Below are 16168 nucleotides of genomic sequence, written 5' to 3' on the forward strand. Positions count from 1 at the left end.
CATATTGGTAGACCTCCAGAGAACAGGTCTACCCACCCTGGTCCACTATATTGGTAGACCTGTCCTCTAGAGAACCGGTCTACCCACCCATTTCAACTACATTGGTAGGCCTGGCCTCTGGAGAACAGATCTACCCACCCCAGTCCACTATATTGGTAGACCTGGCCTTGGACCATCGCCCTGCGCTGGCCCTTAGAAAACATGCCAGCACTGGGGGGGTGTGAAATATGGCAACCAGCATTACAGGTCAAGCGTAACAGAGGTGGAACAATCACTGTCAGAACCCTGCCAAACGTAACAAACAGGAAGTTGCTTAAATGTTATCAACCTACCCAACCTACTTATTTATTGAAATATATATATCCCACTTTTCCCTATGACTCAAGGCAGCTTACAAACTATACTGAAAAGCTTAATAAGGGTGTGCAAAAAAAATATTTTTTTCTGCCTCAATTATAGCCTATGGGGACCATTATAGTCAATAGGCCCCATAGGCTATAATGGAGAATTGATCCAGGGATATCTGGGGCTGGGGGGGGGGCAGAGGCTGCTGGTACCTCTCCTCAACCAACCAGCACCCCAAAATTTTAAAAGATTGGACCGGGGATCCAATTCTATAGGCTCCAGAAGAAGGTGCCCCCATCTGTCATTTTTTGTGAGCTGAAGCAGAAATCCTCTGAGTTGGCCTCTGAAATGTTGTGCACCAATGCTCCTAGCACAGCTTAGAGGGAACTGTGGTCTGAACTGTAGTTTAGTATAGTGTTAGGACTCTACACTTGACCAGAACACCACCACAAAGAAACAAATCTCTAACCCAAGTAACGGAATTCATCTTATTTGAGGTGTATGGATTAATTTATATTAAAACCTCATAATTGCACTAGGATCATTTTCAAAACAAAGAAACAAAAATATCATCACATTCTAATTACTTTATATTGGGTTTTTGAGGATTTTTAAAGCATTGCCTAGTCTACCTTTAAAACAAATGTGTCCGTCCACTAAGAACCTACATCCATACTCTCTTTTAAGCCTTCAGGAAATTGTACCAGGTTGCCAAAATAATCTTATGGAAGAGCCTAAAATCTAGCATAATCAGCAACATCACCAATTAACTTCAAATATACAGCTATTCCGGCTCTGCTGAATTAATATCTTTAAAACAGGAAGTATTTTCTTTATGCTATCTACCTTAAACTGTAATTAAGTAGTCACTACAAAATCCTAACCCTCATCCTATTGAAAGGGAGCTCAATTATGCTTGAGACGTTCCAGGAATCTTAGCCCCGAGTAAGTGTGCCTAGGACTGCAGTCTTACAATCAAATCCTCAAGTCACTTAATCATTTTGGTTACATTTTGCTTAGAGGCAGAACCATTCATGTCAAAAATAACTGCAATTGATTTTCAGTTTCTTTTCCTTCTTCAATATAAAATGGAACCATCTCAGGAAAAATACTCTTATTGTGGAGTGGGGCATTTATATAAAAATTGCTGCCCATAAATGAAATTAGACCAACAGCATTTAAATAGAATTTTCAATATGAAGCCAAATTTTGGAATTCATATACAAGAGACTATGAAGACAGATATAAATCCTTTACAGTTGTGCTTACGAGTATGTACCTCAAGTCTATTTAAAATCAAGAAAAAGTTGACAGATATGCATTGTCTTGTGTTATCAGCTGTCTAAATTCAATTTACCAGCATAACACATGGGTGTCACATGTAAAATAACTGATGCCCAGCATCACAACCTCTTCATCTGTCAGGTAGTTTAAAACAGAATTACAAAATAATATAAGGACACTTTAGTGCACAAATATCCTTGGTGATTTAATCCGATGTTGTAGCAGGTACTTTAACAGAGAGATTTCTTCGGGTATTGGTGACATGACGTTGCTGTGCAAGGAAAGAGCGCCCAGGGAAGCCAGAAGTAGTCTCTTTGTAGGTACTGCTCCCACTTATCAGCCTGGATTCCATGCCCAGCTTATGAAATGCTATGCTCTGGAAGTAAGCAAGATAAGCTGTTTAGACACATTCTGTCTCGAAACTGTTAAAAATTGTGCTCACTATCGCACATGTCCAGTGTAATTCAAAAGTTCAGTCTAGCACCTCTAATTTGCAATGCTGTTGGTGTAGAGGGAAATAAGGATGTGGCATAGTTTTTTTTTTTAAAAAAATTAGCCTGTGCAGGCTAAATGGCCCAACTTGCATCTTCACTTCACTTTAAAAATGTGAAACATTAAGTAAACAGACAGCCTCCAAAATCCAATTTCCTGACTGCAGGGGATGGCAGCTGGAACCTGCATGAAGCTGCTGCCACTGCAGCCAGAAGTGAGTAGGTGGGTGATGGGAATGAATATTTTGATTCTGAAAAGTATTAATATTTATTTTCCTCATGTTCATGCGCAATCTTCTCTCTCTCACCCACCCGCCCACTGGTCAACTCACCTTGTTATACCACGCAGATACAATTAGCTTCTCTTCATGGTCACGTATCTTAGCCAATTTACATTCTCCCTAGAAGAAATTTATAACTGTAAGATGCATGTGGAAAAAACTGTATGATCCTCGACATTCAAAGCTGTAAGATGCATGTGGAAAAAACTGTATCCTCGACATTCAAGGCTGACTCATTAAATGATCAAAGTTTACATCTTTTTCTAGGGCATCCATACATATCAATGAATAACAGAACTGGGTATTCACACTATCATCTGCATTTAGTCTGCAGGTATTCTTCCCTTCCTGCCTTAACAGATAGGACCAGGCTGAACCATGCTTGTGTTACCTCTAGGTTGTATTACTGCAATACGCTTTACAAAGGGCCTCACTGCAAGACAAGCCAGAAGGTTTAATTGATACAGAATGCAGTGGCTCACCTTTTGATAAGGTCCCGAATGGCATGCATTTGAGTCTGAAAAAACTTGTTTAGTTGCCTACTTGCTTCTACATTCAATCTGAGGTCCTGGTGTCCCACCTTTAATGCCCCTCATGACTTGGGACTTGTGTACTTGAAGGAACAGTTCTCAGTAGGAATTCAGGTACCAATCTAGACCATCCCTGTACTCTTCTGGCAGTATCTTCCCCCCAAAGTGGTTTGCTTTACTATGGCGAGATCTCATGCTTCATCTTTAACAGCCTTTTGTAAGGTTTGGGAGATGGTTTTGTTTTGTAAGACATATACAGATTGACTTTGATAATTTTGTCTTCTGGGAATTATTTCTGGGGACTATGGTTATTGTACATTGCTATATTTTTGGGTTGACTCTTCTTTTTCACTATGAACATGTGGAAATACGAACAGACATTTTAAAATACATAAATAAACAAACATAAACACAGTATTTTGATTCTCTCATTCTTCTTTGAATTGCTCCCAACATACTTAGTTTTTGTAATCAAATTAGTTGTAACTTGTAACCTCCAGAGGAAAATGTTAAGGATCTTATAAATTATTATTTTTTACCTCAAGTGCTTCAACTTTCTTGTCTTTTTCTGTCAGCTGTTTTCTCAGCAACATGATTTCAGCTGATGCTGGATTTAGTTTGGGGTCCAAGGTTCTTATTACCTGCATGAAAATGAACATTAAAAATGCTTTGGACTTTACCTTTACTAGCCTTACATCCGGTCAGAAAATGAATTCGACGGTAAAATATGCTTGGATGCATTGCTGCAAAATAACACAGTATTTTCCAGTCTGGCAAATACTAAAAGCATTTGGTGACATAATACAGTTGGGTGGACCCTAAAACAATAAAATTAGGAAGTCTGAACAAAAGATGTCAAACTAATCCTTTAAATGCAATGGAATTGGGCATGATAAAGAGGACCTTCCAGCTTCACATTTCTGAAATAAATCTACTGATGTCATAAACCACAATACTCACACTTCTTGCTTTTTCCAAGTACATCTTATATCTCTCTTCCATTGACTTCATATCTTCATCTTTCTTACGCAAAGCTGCTTCCAACTCTTCAATTTTTTGTGCTATTTAGTGGAAAACACCATGAGATTATCAGCACACAAATATATCTTATCTAACCTGAAACAAGGAATGAGGTTGAAATACCGTGGGGATGCAGCGTTCTATACAGGGATTCAAAACTATTTACAGCTATGGCCTATAAAAGAATGCTATACTTCCCAGTTATCAATAAAACAAGTTGTCTGACAGGCGGAAGCAAGGCTTGTGGGTTTCTTCATAGCTATCCAGCCTCACCTCCAGAGTAGAACTCAGGAATCACAGCACACACTCACTCGTGTACTGCAAATAATCATTTAACAAAGACTGCAAAGCCAAAAAACATGTAATACCTTTTATCGGGACTAACTAAATACAACAAAACAGTCTGGAAGTATTTTCAAGACCTAGATGCTAAAATAAGTGTGTGTGTGGAGAGGAAGAGTTCATGTCCTTGACCCTAGGGCCTGCAGACTTGATTAGACTGGGTCATGCTGGAGATGGTATCATGTTGTATGCCTTTGGCTTTCAGAAAATTCCAACTGCAAATATAAACACCAGTACAGCTGATAAAAATGCTACGCATTACTTGAATAGTCACACATCATGTTGTGCTATTTTGGTTGTTTCGATCCAGTGTATTACATAGCCTTTTTTAAAATTAACCATATCATAGTTAAATAGAAATTAAATTATGAAAAGGAAGAGAAGATGAAATACATTCTTCTATTTGTTTTACAGACTGGCAGTACAAGACACCAACACACAAACTGCCTAGAGGCTTGTCACTGAGAATCAGTGAGAACAGCTATAATGAAATAACCACTCCTTTTTGCAAGTGCAGTTCCACTGGCAGAAGAGGGATAATTTCACCCCCTTGTTCCTCTTCAATGTAGCCCTATGAAGGCAGCTGTTCATGTGGATCTTGTGACACCTTGTTAGGACTGCTGGGAGTTGGTGGAACACAGGGGAAAACACCACTCACTAGTGCCTTCCACTAAAGGGGGGGAGGATTGGATTCAAGCCAATATGTAGCCAAAGTACCAGCCATGGAATCATTTACCATTTGGATTTTGATCTGGTTGGAGGTCTGCAAGAAGAGCCTCCTTCTTCTGCAACTCATCATGGACTTCGCTCAGTTTTTCCCTGAAAGATTCAGATATATTGATACAGAAATTAGATCATACTATTCATATACTCAGGAACTCACTGTAACAGAAAGATATGAAACAAACTGGTGCTTGTATTTTTATAAGACATTTTAAGATGATGAGCCATCATTGTGAAAAAGAGCAACATGAATGCTCTGAGTTACCTTAGAACGACATGTTAAATTATCAAATCAAATACATACATTTCCAGAACAGGAACGTAGAAAACTGAAGATATTCAATGATTAAAAAAGAACAAAGCCCAGGGAGAATTCTGTGGCAAATATTTTAGCCTCTATGGGCCTTAAGGTTTAGCCCCAAGAACGGAAAAGGTTTAATTAAAAATGTGAAGATGAGAAAATAATTGTGTCCATATATACAACTTTGAGTGGGAACAATACTATTTTAACTTTGTTATACAGTATCTCTAAAAAAAACCAGGACACTTTGGGAGAGGTCAAATGTAAAACGAAATAAGAACATAAGAAGAGCCCTGGATCAGACCAATGTGGTTCATCTAGTCCAGCATCCTGTCTCACACAGTGGCCAGTAGTTCCTATGGAGGGTAAACAACATGGCTTAGAGGCCAAGGTCTTCCAGTGACGTTGACTCCCGGCAGTGGTATTCAGATGTTGACTACCTTTGAACATGGAGGTTCCCTTTAGTTACCATGGCTTGTAGCCACTGATAGACCTAACCTCCATGATTGCCTTTTACTTGGAGCCTTTTGATTGTCTGATTGCCTTTTAAAGCTGTCAATGCCTGTGGCCATCACTACATCTTTTGACAGAGAATTCCACATTATAATCACCTGCTGTGTAAAGAACTATTTCCATTTGCCCATCCTGAAACTACTGCCCATCAGCTTCGCGGGAGGCCCTTGAGTTCTATTATTTTGGGAGAGGGAGAAAAAGTTCTCTTTGTCAACTCTCTACCCTGTGCATGATTTTATAAATCTCTATCATGTCCCCCCCCCCTTAGCTGTGTCTTTTCTAAATCAAAAAGTCCCAGGTTCTTCAGCCTTTCCAGAAAGGGAAGGTGCTCCAATCCCCTAATCATCTTGGTTGCCCTCTTCTGTACCTTTTCCAGCTCTGTGATATCCTTTGTGAGATATGGTGACCAAAACTACATACAGTATTCCAAATGAGGCTGCACCATAGATCTGTACAGGGGCATTATAATATCGGCTACTTTATTTTCAGTCTCTTTCCTAATAATCCCTAACACAGAGTTTGCCTTTTTCATCATTGCAGCACATGGGGTTGACACTGTCATTGAGCTATCTACTACAAACACCAAGGTCTCTGGGCTTGCGGAATATAAGTAAATGAATAAGTAACTAGGATGAATTGTGTTATAGGGAGGGTTGATGAAAGGTTGGTGGGACCTCCTCAAGGCTAATGATCATTCTCTTTCTAAATTAGCACTGCATAGACAAGAGGACATGAGCGGTTTTTTGCCAAGGGCATAGTCAAGAGGCTTTCTCTTCCCTTTCTCTCTCATGCATATATATATAGTTGGTAGATTTAATATGTACACATTAATTCTTAAAACTTACATATGTGCTGCTATCTTCTGCTTCAACTTCCTTGACTATAAAAAAAGTTAAAATGTTTAGAAACATATTAGGTTGAGCTAAGAATCCACATATGCTCCAGTAACTTGTTCCCATCAGTGCCTAATATTAGATGCTATAATGCATGAAATATAAATAGATAGCAGTTTAATATTTTATGACCACTTTTGCACCCACCCGCCAACCCCACAGCATAAATGATAGCAACTGTATGCAAAGCAATTCAAAGTTTCTCATTCATTCCCACAACCACTTTGTGAGGCTGGGTCATTTAAGAGTGACTTGCTAAAGGCTACCCAACAAGCTTCCAGTGATTTGGAGTCTCACATAAAAACCCAGCTCTGTATCCAGCACTTCACACTACCTCCTTTCTCAAGACCCTCTCCTAATAGCTCCTGAACAATGGCTTGTTTTTATGGTGAATACAAAGCATTGTGCTTGTGTTTTCAGTTTTTAACAGGGTAAGCTGTCAGCACTTACGAGTCACAAGACATAACATGTTCACTAAAAGCCAAATATTTGACAAGATTATGATGCTCAGACAAAAACGGTGAATAGTTTTATCTTGGAAAATACCACCAATATCTGCACTTACCCCATCACCTTCTGGCTTGGACTCTTGCAATGTCTTTTGGAGGTCTTCAATTTGCTGCTGCAGCTCTCCAATACGCTCCTTGCTCAGTCTATTGGAAAACATTTTTTTAAAATCCCCAACCAGTTACATGTAGAGAAGAACATAAAGAAAGCAAGATAGTCATTGTCTGTTGGAGAAGAGTAATGCTTTGAAAGGACCATGCTTCTTGGAAATAATGTAAAAGACAATTTTGACAGTAACCTTGTAAAGTGTAGTATCTTTTTGTTAAGGCTAAATGCTGAAAAGGAAAGAATATGTTTGTGGTAGGGCTACTAAAGAGAGTATGATGAAAAAATGGGCTGCACCCTACAATGTGACAAAAGAACAAAAAGGAAAAAATGCCAGGTGATAGCTGACTGATTTATTATTGTACAAAGTCCCTATGCATTTCTCCGTGCAGGCTTCATCAGGGAAAATCGGAGCATTCACCTAGTACTGGAACTGTCCACCACAATTAAGCAAGAACTTAATTGCTGTGGACAGTTCCAGCACCAGGTGAATGATTCCCCCTGACGAAGCCTGCACCGAAACGCATAGGGACTTTGCACAATAATAAATCAGTCAGCTATCACCAGGCATTTGTTCCTTTTTGTACTTTAGGCAGTAGCCACAAACACTGCAGAAAACACTGCTATAAAATGTGTATTTATGGAAAACGCGGTGACCATGTGCTTGAACGGGAAGGTTGAGGCACTTTACATATTTATTGCAGAAAACACCACTTTAGTAATGGTTTAGCTGTAGCAGGCATAATTGCTATGTAAAGAATGAAAAGGCTCCAAGTCGATTTACATTAGGAGTCTCTTTAGTTACTGCCCCCCTTTTAGTCCTGTTTTCTGCTTCTGGCGTACCATGGTTTGGATGCTAGTGGATCTGCCAAAGGGTGCAGAGATGATGGGTGACTAATTAAAAACTAGAAAAAAACAGACGCCTTTGGTTATTTGAACAATTAAAAATGAAAGTTGTTTTGCACTTTAATTTACTCAGATTTCTGAAGCACAGGTCTAAAGGACTGAAGAATAAGAAAATAGATCAAAGTCACTCATTTTTGCTGAATGAAGAATTGCTCTTTGATAGTTTGCACACTGCCTCTCAATATTTTGTTTTACCTAGTAGGGTTTTTTACACATAAGTTTTTCAAAATACTGGATATAAGAGAAGCGATTACCTATTTTCCGTTTCCAGTTCATTTATTGTCCGGTGCTTTTGTTCTAGCTTGTCTTGAAGTTCCGAAATCCGTTCGTTTTCTGACCCCTCCTGCTGCAAGTGGAGCATTTTGTTTTCATGCTGTAGCCGAATAAACATTTCTCTGAAGTTCAGAAAGAAAGTTTATGACTGGATTACAAGACTGCTTAGGAAGTATAGACAGACTTGTAAGCACGCAGGGATAATTACAAGCTGCACTGTTACACACAAAGAGAATTCTCTCACATTATCAAAAAATCTCTTTTATGGAAGGGGAGACATTTTTTCCTAAAATGGAAGTTAAAATGACCCACTCTCATCAGATTTCATTTTACGACCTTTTCACAGAAATGTTAGTTTTTCCAACCATGAGAAATCTATATAGCAAATCCCATAATAATCCAGGCTGATTTTGAAGTGTTACTAAGGCCTGCTAACTCTCCTATTCAAGGCCATTGGTGGTGGAAAGTGTGGTCAAGCAGCAGCCAGCTTATGGTGACGAATAGAGGCAGTTCGCTATTACCTGCTTCTACACAGCAACCCTGGACTTTCTTGGTGGTCTCCCATCCAAGTGCTAAAAAGTGCTAAACCAGGGCCAACCATGCTTAGCTTCTAAGATCTGATTACATTGGGCTAGTCTAGGCCATGCAGGTCAGGGCTTCAAGGACATTACTAGACAAAACTCAGCCACAATATATATCCCCCCCCCCCCCAAAAAAAAAACACTTTAAAATATTATGGTTTTTGCTAGCGCTTTTCTTACCTATATTCCACAGGAAGAATTTCAGCAGCAAGATTTTCATGAGTTGTCACAACAGCTGCATCTGAAAAAGATTGCACATCACTAAGACCCTCTCTAGTTTATGGAATTATAAAAAGAGAACAGTACAGAAAGAAAAAACAGGGAAGCACCTGTTTGGCTGAGGTGATCCTGCTGCATTTGTGAACACCTAAGTTCTTCATTTGTCTCTTTCAGTGCATCACGTTGTACTATCAACCTCTGAAAATAAAATTTAAAATGTTTAGTCAAAGTAGCAGTATATCAAAGAGAAGTTGCACCTGAATAAAAGCCCTTAGAGGCTGTTTCTTTGGCAGAATGCCTGCTGAAAGTCCCACGTTCAATCCCTAACATCTCAAGTCTGGAAACTCTGGGAAAGCTTGAGATCCTAGAGAGCAACTGCTGGTCACAGTAGACTGTACACAGATGGTGTAAGGCAGCTTCACATTACCATGGATCTTTGGTCCTCTGAGTCAAAAGTGAGGGTAGTTGAATCCACCTGGTATTACAACACTTTCCAGCTAAAAGTCAAATGACACCTTTAAGACCAACAAAGTTATATTCAAGGTGTGAGCTTTCATGTGCACGCACACATCGTCAGACGATGAAATGGAATTACATATCATAGTTGTATATATAGGTTATGTAATTCCATTTCATTGTCTGACGATGTGTGCGTGCACACGAAAGCTCACATCTTGAATAAAACTTTGTTGGTCTTAAAGGTGCCATAGGACTCTAACTTTGTTTTATTGCTTCAGACCAACACAGCTACCTATCTTGATCTAACTTTCCAGTTAAGTCACTTACCTTATTTCCTTCTCCCTCTCAAGAGCTGACTCAGGGTTTTGATCAGGGAAATGATAGTACACCTCGACTTGTAAGTAACCCAGAGGGCCTGGTAACACATAGCAATTCCATGGAAGAGTTCATTCCCCTAGTGTTTACAGACTTATTTGATTCTATGCACTCTTTGATATACAGAACAACACCACTAGTAACACATCCCTCCCTGTCCTGTATATATCCATGGATAACAGCATCCCATTAATTTCCCCCATTTTATTAATTTCCCATAATGTCTGCTATATCTAAATTACTGCTTAGCACAAAGAACTCCAGCTATCCTGTATTGGTTTGGAGGCTTCTAACATTAGCATATATGCACTTGTATCTTATTTTCCTCTACAAACAATCCTTGCCTCCCTAAGTCTTTAGGTTTCTTCGCTCTCCTTTACTGCCCTACTCTCATTTTCAAGTTGTACCCTGGTCCTATCAATATTTCCCCAAGAGATTATCACATCATTCCTTTGATATGAATCATAAGAACATAAGAGACACCAATGTTGGATCAGGCCAAAGGCCCATCCAGTCCAACACTCTGTCACACAGTGGCCAAAAATACCAGGTGCAATCAGGAGGTCCACCAGTGGGGCCAGGAAACTAGAAGCCCTCCCACTGTTGCACCACCACCCCCAGGCACCAAGAATACAGTGCATCACTTGCCCCAGACTGAGAGTTCCTATCTATACCTTGTTTGATTTACTTATACTATGCCAATAAAGGTTTTCTGGTTCTGGCTAATACCCACTGATGGACCTCTGCTCCATATGCTTATCTAATTCTCTCTTGAAGCTGTCCATGCTTGTAGCCGCCACCACTTCCTGTGGCTGCACTTAAAGTAGCCGGCAGCCGGCGTTTCCCCTTTAAGAGCAGCTGCGTTTCCCTTTTAAGAACGAAGCTGGCATTTCCCTGCAAGCTTGCGGAGTTCGCGCTTGGGAGGAAACATGGGTTGCACACACTTAAAGGGAGAGAGATGGGTGGCTGTGGGTGTTGGGGGTGGGGCTTCCCCCGCCCCCCAAAACAGGGGACCCCTGGCAAACTAGGGGGTTTGGCAACCCTAATAGGACAGCATTACAGCATAGATTTAACCAGTGCTCCGCCAGCTGCACTGGCTCCAGATTGAATACCTGATCAAGTTGAAGGTGTTGGTTTCAACCAATCGATGAAAAGATGTAAAATGTGATAATAATGGAAAATAAAAAGTCTTTTGACCTAAAAAAAACAAGTTGAAGGTGTTGGTTTAAACCCTTAAAGCCCTTCCCGGTCTGGGACCAATCTTGATCAGTCTCTGCCAGTTCAGAATCATTTCAAACTAGAGGCTCTACAGCTCATGTTGGCATCCCCCCAGGTATTAGTTTAAGATTACTGTAAATTGGTCTATGTAGAGCTACCCTTGATACTGACCTGGAAACTTCAACTGGTCTAGCATGTGACGGCGCATGTCTTTACAGGAACTAGGGTTGCCAAGTCCATCTTCCACCCCCAGCGGGGGACTTTGGGGGCGTTCCTGGAGGTGGTGGGGCATCCCCAACGTGATGACGTCACGTTGGGAACGTCTGCCGCCCCCCCCACCCGTGCGCCGGATCTCCAGAAACAGCAGTTCCCTGCACTTAAAGTAGCCGGCAGCCGGCGTTTCCCCTTTAAGAGCAGCTGCGTTTCCCTTTTAAGAACGAAGCTGGCATTTCCCTGCAAGCTTGCGGAGTTCGCGCTTGGGAGGAAACATGGGTTGCACACACTTAAAGGGAGAGAGATGGGTGGCTGTGGGTGTTGGGGGTGGGGCTTCCCCCGCCCCCCAAAACAGGGGACCCCTGGCAAACTAGGGGGTTTGGCAACCCTAATAGGACAGCATTACAGCATAGATTTAACCAGTGCTCCGCCAGCTGCACTGGCTCCAGATTGAATACCTGATCAAGTTGAAGGTGTTGGTTTCAACCAATCGATGAAAAGATGTAAAATGTGATAATAATGGAAAATAAAAAGTCTTTTGACCTAAAAAAAACAAGTTGAAGGTGTTGGTTTAAACCCTTAAAGCCCTTCCCGGTCTGGGACCAACATATCTTCGGGACCACCTCTCCCTGCATACCCCTCAAAGAGCACTACACTCTTTGTTCAAACACCACACTGACAATCCCGGGACAAAGGAGTATTCGCCTGGCTTCAACTAGAGCCAGAGCCTTTTCGGCTGTGGCTCCAGCTTGGTGGAATGCGCTTCCAAGCGAGATCCAGGCCCTCGAGGGCAGTACATTTCCAAAGGGCCTGTAAAACAGAAATGTACCGCCAAGCTTATGGGTGAGGTCAGGAGAATCCCCACCTACAGATTCTCTTGTTTCTTCCTCCCCCTTTTATTCCCCTTGGACAGTGTAATGGTGTTATTATGCGCCATCTGATAAACTGTAAATGTTTGGAATTGTTTTAAACTGGCATGTTTTAATTATATTATAATTTTGTTCATTACATAACCTGCTCTGAGCCCCATGATAGTGGGGCTGAGCGAGATACAAATTAATTAAATAAATGAATGAATACATACATACATAAATAAAACCTGCTGCCACCTTTTTGATATTAAGCACCACATGATTCCCTTTTGGTTAAAAAAAGAGCAACTCTTTTGGAAAGTTCCCTACTTTCTAACAAATCTTAATCCTTACTCCTGGCACCATTTTCTCATCAGCGCAGAGCCCCCTAATCTCTGTCTGTATAGGTGGCCCTGTGCATGGGACTGATTAGCAATCCTGAGAACTCTACCTCTGAGGTCTTGATATTTAATCTTCTTCCTAGTAATGTAAATTCCCCCCCCTAGTAACCTAAATCTTTCCTCCAAGACCACACAACTACATTTTACAGTTACAACCCTGGAAAGATAAATGCCCACCATCCATAACTCAATGGACTGAGGACCTTACAACCTTATCAAAATTTGACAATTGTGCATAGTATTATTTTTAGATATTTGGAAATCTTTTATAGAAGCTTATGTGTAGACCTGCCACAATTGTCACATTTTTATTTCTATTCTATATAATTAAAAAAATTAAAAACTACAATTCCCAATAACACATGTGCCACTGTGCACCAGGACTGCTGACTCATCCCTCACAACAGCAATCAGCCTATCTAGACAGTGCATGGTGTCCACCACCACCACCACTCTAGGTAAGCATGTCACCATACAGTCAAAACACTCATCACAGACCCTGCTCTTTATAATCTTAACAACTGAATCAGCAGCTACCAAAATTCAACCTTCCCCCTGTTATGATAAACAGGCGCAGAGTACTTTGATTTACAGTCAGGGAGTGCCTCATCTCAGAGAAAGCATTCTTTTCCTGGGAAATGAAGCAACTTAACTTCTCATATTGCACACTGGGTGAAGATGAGTTTCTTTTATGAAGACAAATGGGCAGGACAGAAAAAAAATTGCCCACCTGCCAGGAAGGGTAAGATAGACTATTGTTCGGCTATTCTGTGCTGGGCCATTCCAAACATATACCAGAAACTCTTGATTAGGCTACAATACGTTAGCTGGCCAGAGAGGAGGGCAGGTGTATTAAGCAATTCTCTTACACACAGCCACTATCTGTACCTCAAGAAATAAATGGGTTTGATTAGTTGCACTGTACACAGTACAGTGGGAAGGGAGCGGGCAAGTGAGGCCTGTCCTCTCTCACACACACAGATTTTATGCCCCCAACCCCAGGTGGGTATCCCTAATACAAGAACATTATAGGTTCATTCTCCAAAGAAGAAGACCCCTTCTAAGGAATCACTTCCTGTTCTCCAGCCTGATGCCCTCCAACCTCAAGACTCTCAATCTGCAATAAAGCTTCAGAACCACACACATCCCCAAGCAAAAGACACACACTTCCCCCCTCATTGCCTCATGCAACAGTTCTACGGTTAACTCCCTGTTAACCCTTCTGTTTGAGTGCTCCACAAGATGCTGTATGATTTTCTTACAGCAATGACCTCATTAGAATATCGGGCCAATTTAATTCTGGCTTTTGGCCAAGCAGAATCCTGCTGGCAAACTCAGTTTTAAACAATTCTTTGATGTCTGAGCTCACAAAAAAATCAATACCCAATTTACTTTCATCAGCAGAAGTATTTGCCATGTTTAGTAATGTTCTTCTAATGCTGTAGAAGTGCTTACTTTAAAATTACAGTACATTCTCCTTCTGCTTTGTATTCTGGCCAAAGCCAGGTCTCTTGTGATTAGGGACTTCCATGTCTTCTATTAACAGAAAATGGCCTTGTTATCAGGCATCACTGTTCCTGTATCTTACCCATGTTCAGCTATTTTGAGAAAAACAAACTAATGTATTTCAAGTACACTCACAGAAGCCCCACCTCTCTCTCTTTAAGTAATGTTTCATGCTTTTCTTCTAGTCGCTTCAGTTCAAATGTCTGTGTATCAGCTCTTTTGGATTCTTCACAGAGTTTCTTGTGAAGCTCTTGGACCTATTGTGAATAGGAAAACAAACCAAGTTGGACACTTGTTGATTTAGAAAAGGGGGAAGGCAGGGATCTAGGCAGAATTTTACTGTCATTTAACACGGAATTTCTTTAGCAGCTCCAATAACTAGCTCTGAACTCCCTTCTACAACACACTGAACACCATGTCATGTCCGAGTAGGTTATGGGACAACCAGGTTCAATTCCCATGGAAGTCCTCAGTCTTCAGTGCAGAACTCCCACAACTGTAGCTTGGCCTCTTACTTTGGGAAGGGGCAAGTCTTGATCTGTAAATACATCAAAATGAACATGCAACCCACACACGTAGAAGAACATACAAACTTCTGGATTGCTACCAAGGTGCAGGATGGGTAGATTTAAATGTGCATTTCTCACAGCCAAGCTGTTCCCCTTGCCCTGAGTCACAGAAGGGTGACTACTAGCCCTACCATACACTAACAAATTCACTTTTTAAAAATAAACAGTAACATGTCAACTTGTAAATATTTGGCAAGTGTGCATTCGGATCACATTTAAATCAGGGAGAACAAGTTTTTAAAAAGCAGCAATAGTGAGGGAGTAATCCACACCAAGTTTTTAAAAAGCAGCAATAGTGAGGAAAGGGAGTAATCCACCGAATGTAAAGAAAAGCAAATTTCTTACCTGTCTTTTATACGTTTCCAGCTGTGTACGTGCTGCATTCGCTTTCTTTAGCTCTTCCTCTAGACTAACAGTATTATGCATATACATCATATTTGTTTCCTGCAGAGATTTCACCTGTCTGCGAAAGTCGTTCAGATCCTCCAGTTTTTTACGGTACACCTCAACAGTTGATTCCAGTTTACTTGCCTTATCTGCAACTGTTCTGTAGCAGCAAAACAGAGAGCAAGCAATGGTTATTACAAAAACCAACAGTAGTACATCCACAATTGCTACACTTTTGCTAATGACTGCTGTGTAGAGATGTCAACTCTAGGTTAGGAAATTCCTGGGGATTTGGGGGTGGAGTCCAGGGAGGAGAATTTTTGGAGAGGGGAGGGACCTTAGCAGGCTATTATATCACATTATTTCCAAAGCAGCCATTTTGTCCAGAACTGATCTCTGCAGTAGGCTTGCCAAGTCCCCCCAGGGGGCGAGGAAACCCCCGCCCGAAAGGCCTGTTACCCGCCACCGGTGGATCGGGCCCGGGGGGAAACCCCACCCCCAAAGCATGTGATATGCCCGGCGTCAGCACGTCACCCGGAGGTGATATAATCACGTCACGCACGTTGGGGGTCGGGCCACAATAATCTGAGGGGAAACTCTATGGTTTTGGGATGATTGTGGCCCCGCCCCCAACGTGCCCGATGTGACTTCTGGGTGATGTAATTGCGGCACGTGCACATGGACTCCCGCGCTCTTCATAAGGTAAGGACTTGGCAACCCTACTCTGCAGTCTGGAAGTAAATTATGCGGCAGGGTATGAGCTTTTGTGAGTCACTGATCATTTCTTCAGGTATCTGAAGAAGTGAGCAGTGACTCATGAAAGCTCATACCCTGCCACATATTTTGTTAGTCTTTAAGGTGCTACTGGACTCTTT

General features: G+C 41.2%; 1 protein-coding gene across 1 annotated transcript in view; it reads right to left on the reverse strand.

Moving 5' to 3' along the window:
• Nucleotides 1-1588: 1588 nt before the first annotated feature.
• HOOK1 (hook microtubule-tethering protein 1) overlaps nucleotides 1589-16168 on the reverse strand; it is a 51270-nt gene continuing 36690 nt past the window's right edge. Inside the window, exons 11-22 of the mRNA XM_015419674.1 lie at nucleotides 15252-15453; nucleotides 14484-14594; nucleotides 9425-9512; nucleotides 9276-9336; nucleotides 8496-8636; nucleotides 7289-7376; nucleotides 6676-6710; nucleotides 5030-5112; nucleotides 3892-3992; nucleotides 3471-3572; nucleotides 2453-2521; nucleotides 1589-2005 (exon numbers count right to left, since the gene is read on the reverse strand). Coding sequence (XP_015275160.1) covers nucleotides 1835-2005; nucleotides 2453-2521; nucleotides 3471-3572; nucleotides 3892-3992; nucleotides 5030-5112; nucleotides 6676-6710; nucleotides 7289-7376; nucleotides 8496-8636; nucleotides 9276-9336; nucleotides 9425-9512; nucleotides 14484-14594; nucleotides 15252-15453 — 1252 coding nt within the window. The 3' untranslated portion in view covers nucleotides 1589-1834. The remainder of the gene's footprint in view (nucleotides 2006-2452; nucleotides 2522-3470; nucleotides 3573-3891; nucleotides 3993-5029; nucleotides 5113-6675; nucleotides 6711-7288; nucleotides 7377-8495; nucleotides 8637-9275; nucleotides 9337-9424; nucleotides 9513-14483; nucleotides 14595-15251; nucleotides 15454-16168) is intronic.

This window comes from Gekko japonicus, unplaced genomic scaffold, assembly GCF_001447785.1.
Source record: "Gekko japonicus isolate JY-2015 unplaced genomic scaffold, Gekko_japonicus_V1.1 scaffold1347, whole genome shotgun sequence".
NCBI classification, from domain to species: domain Eukaryota; kingdom Metazoa; phylum Chordata; class Lepidosauria; order Squamata; family Gekkonidae; genus Gekko; species Gekko japonicus.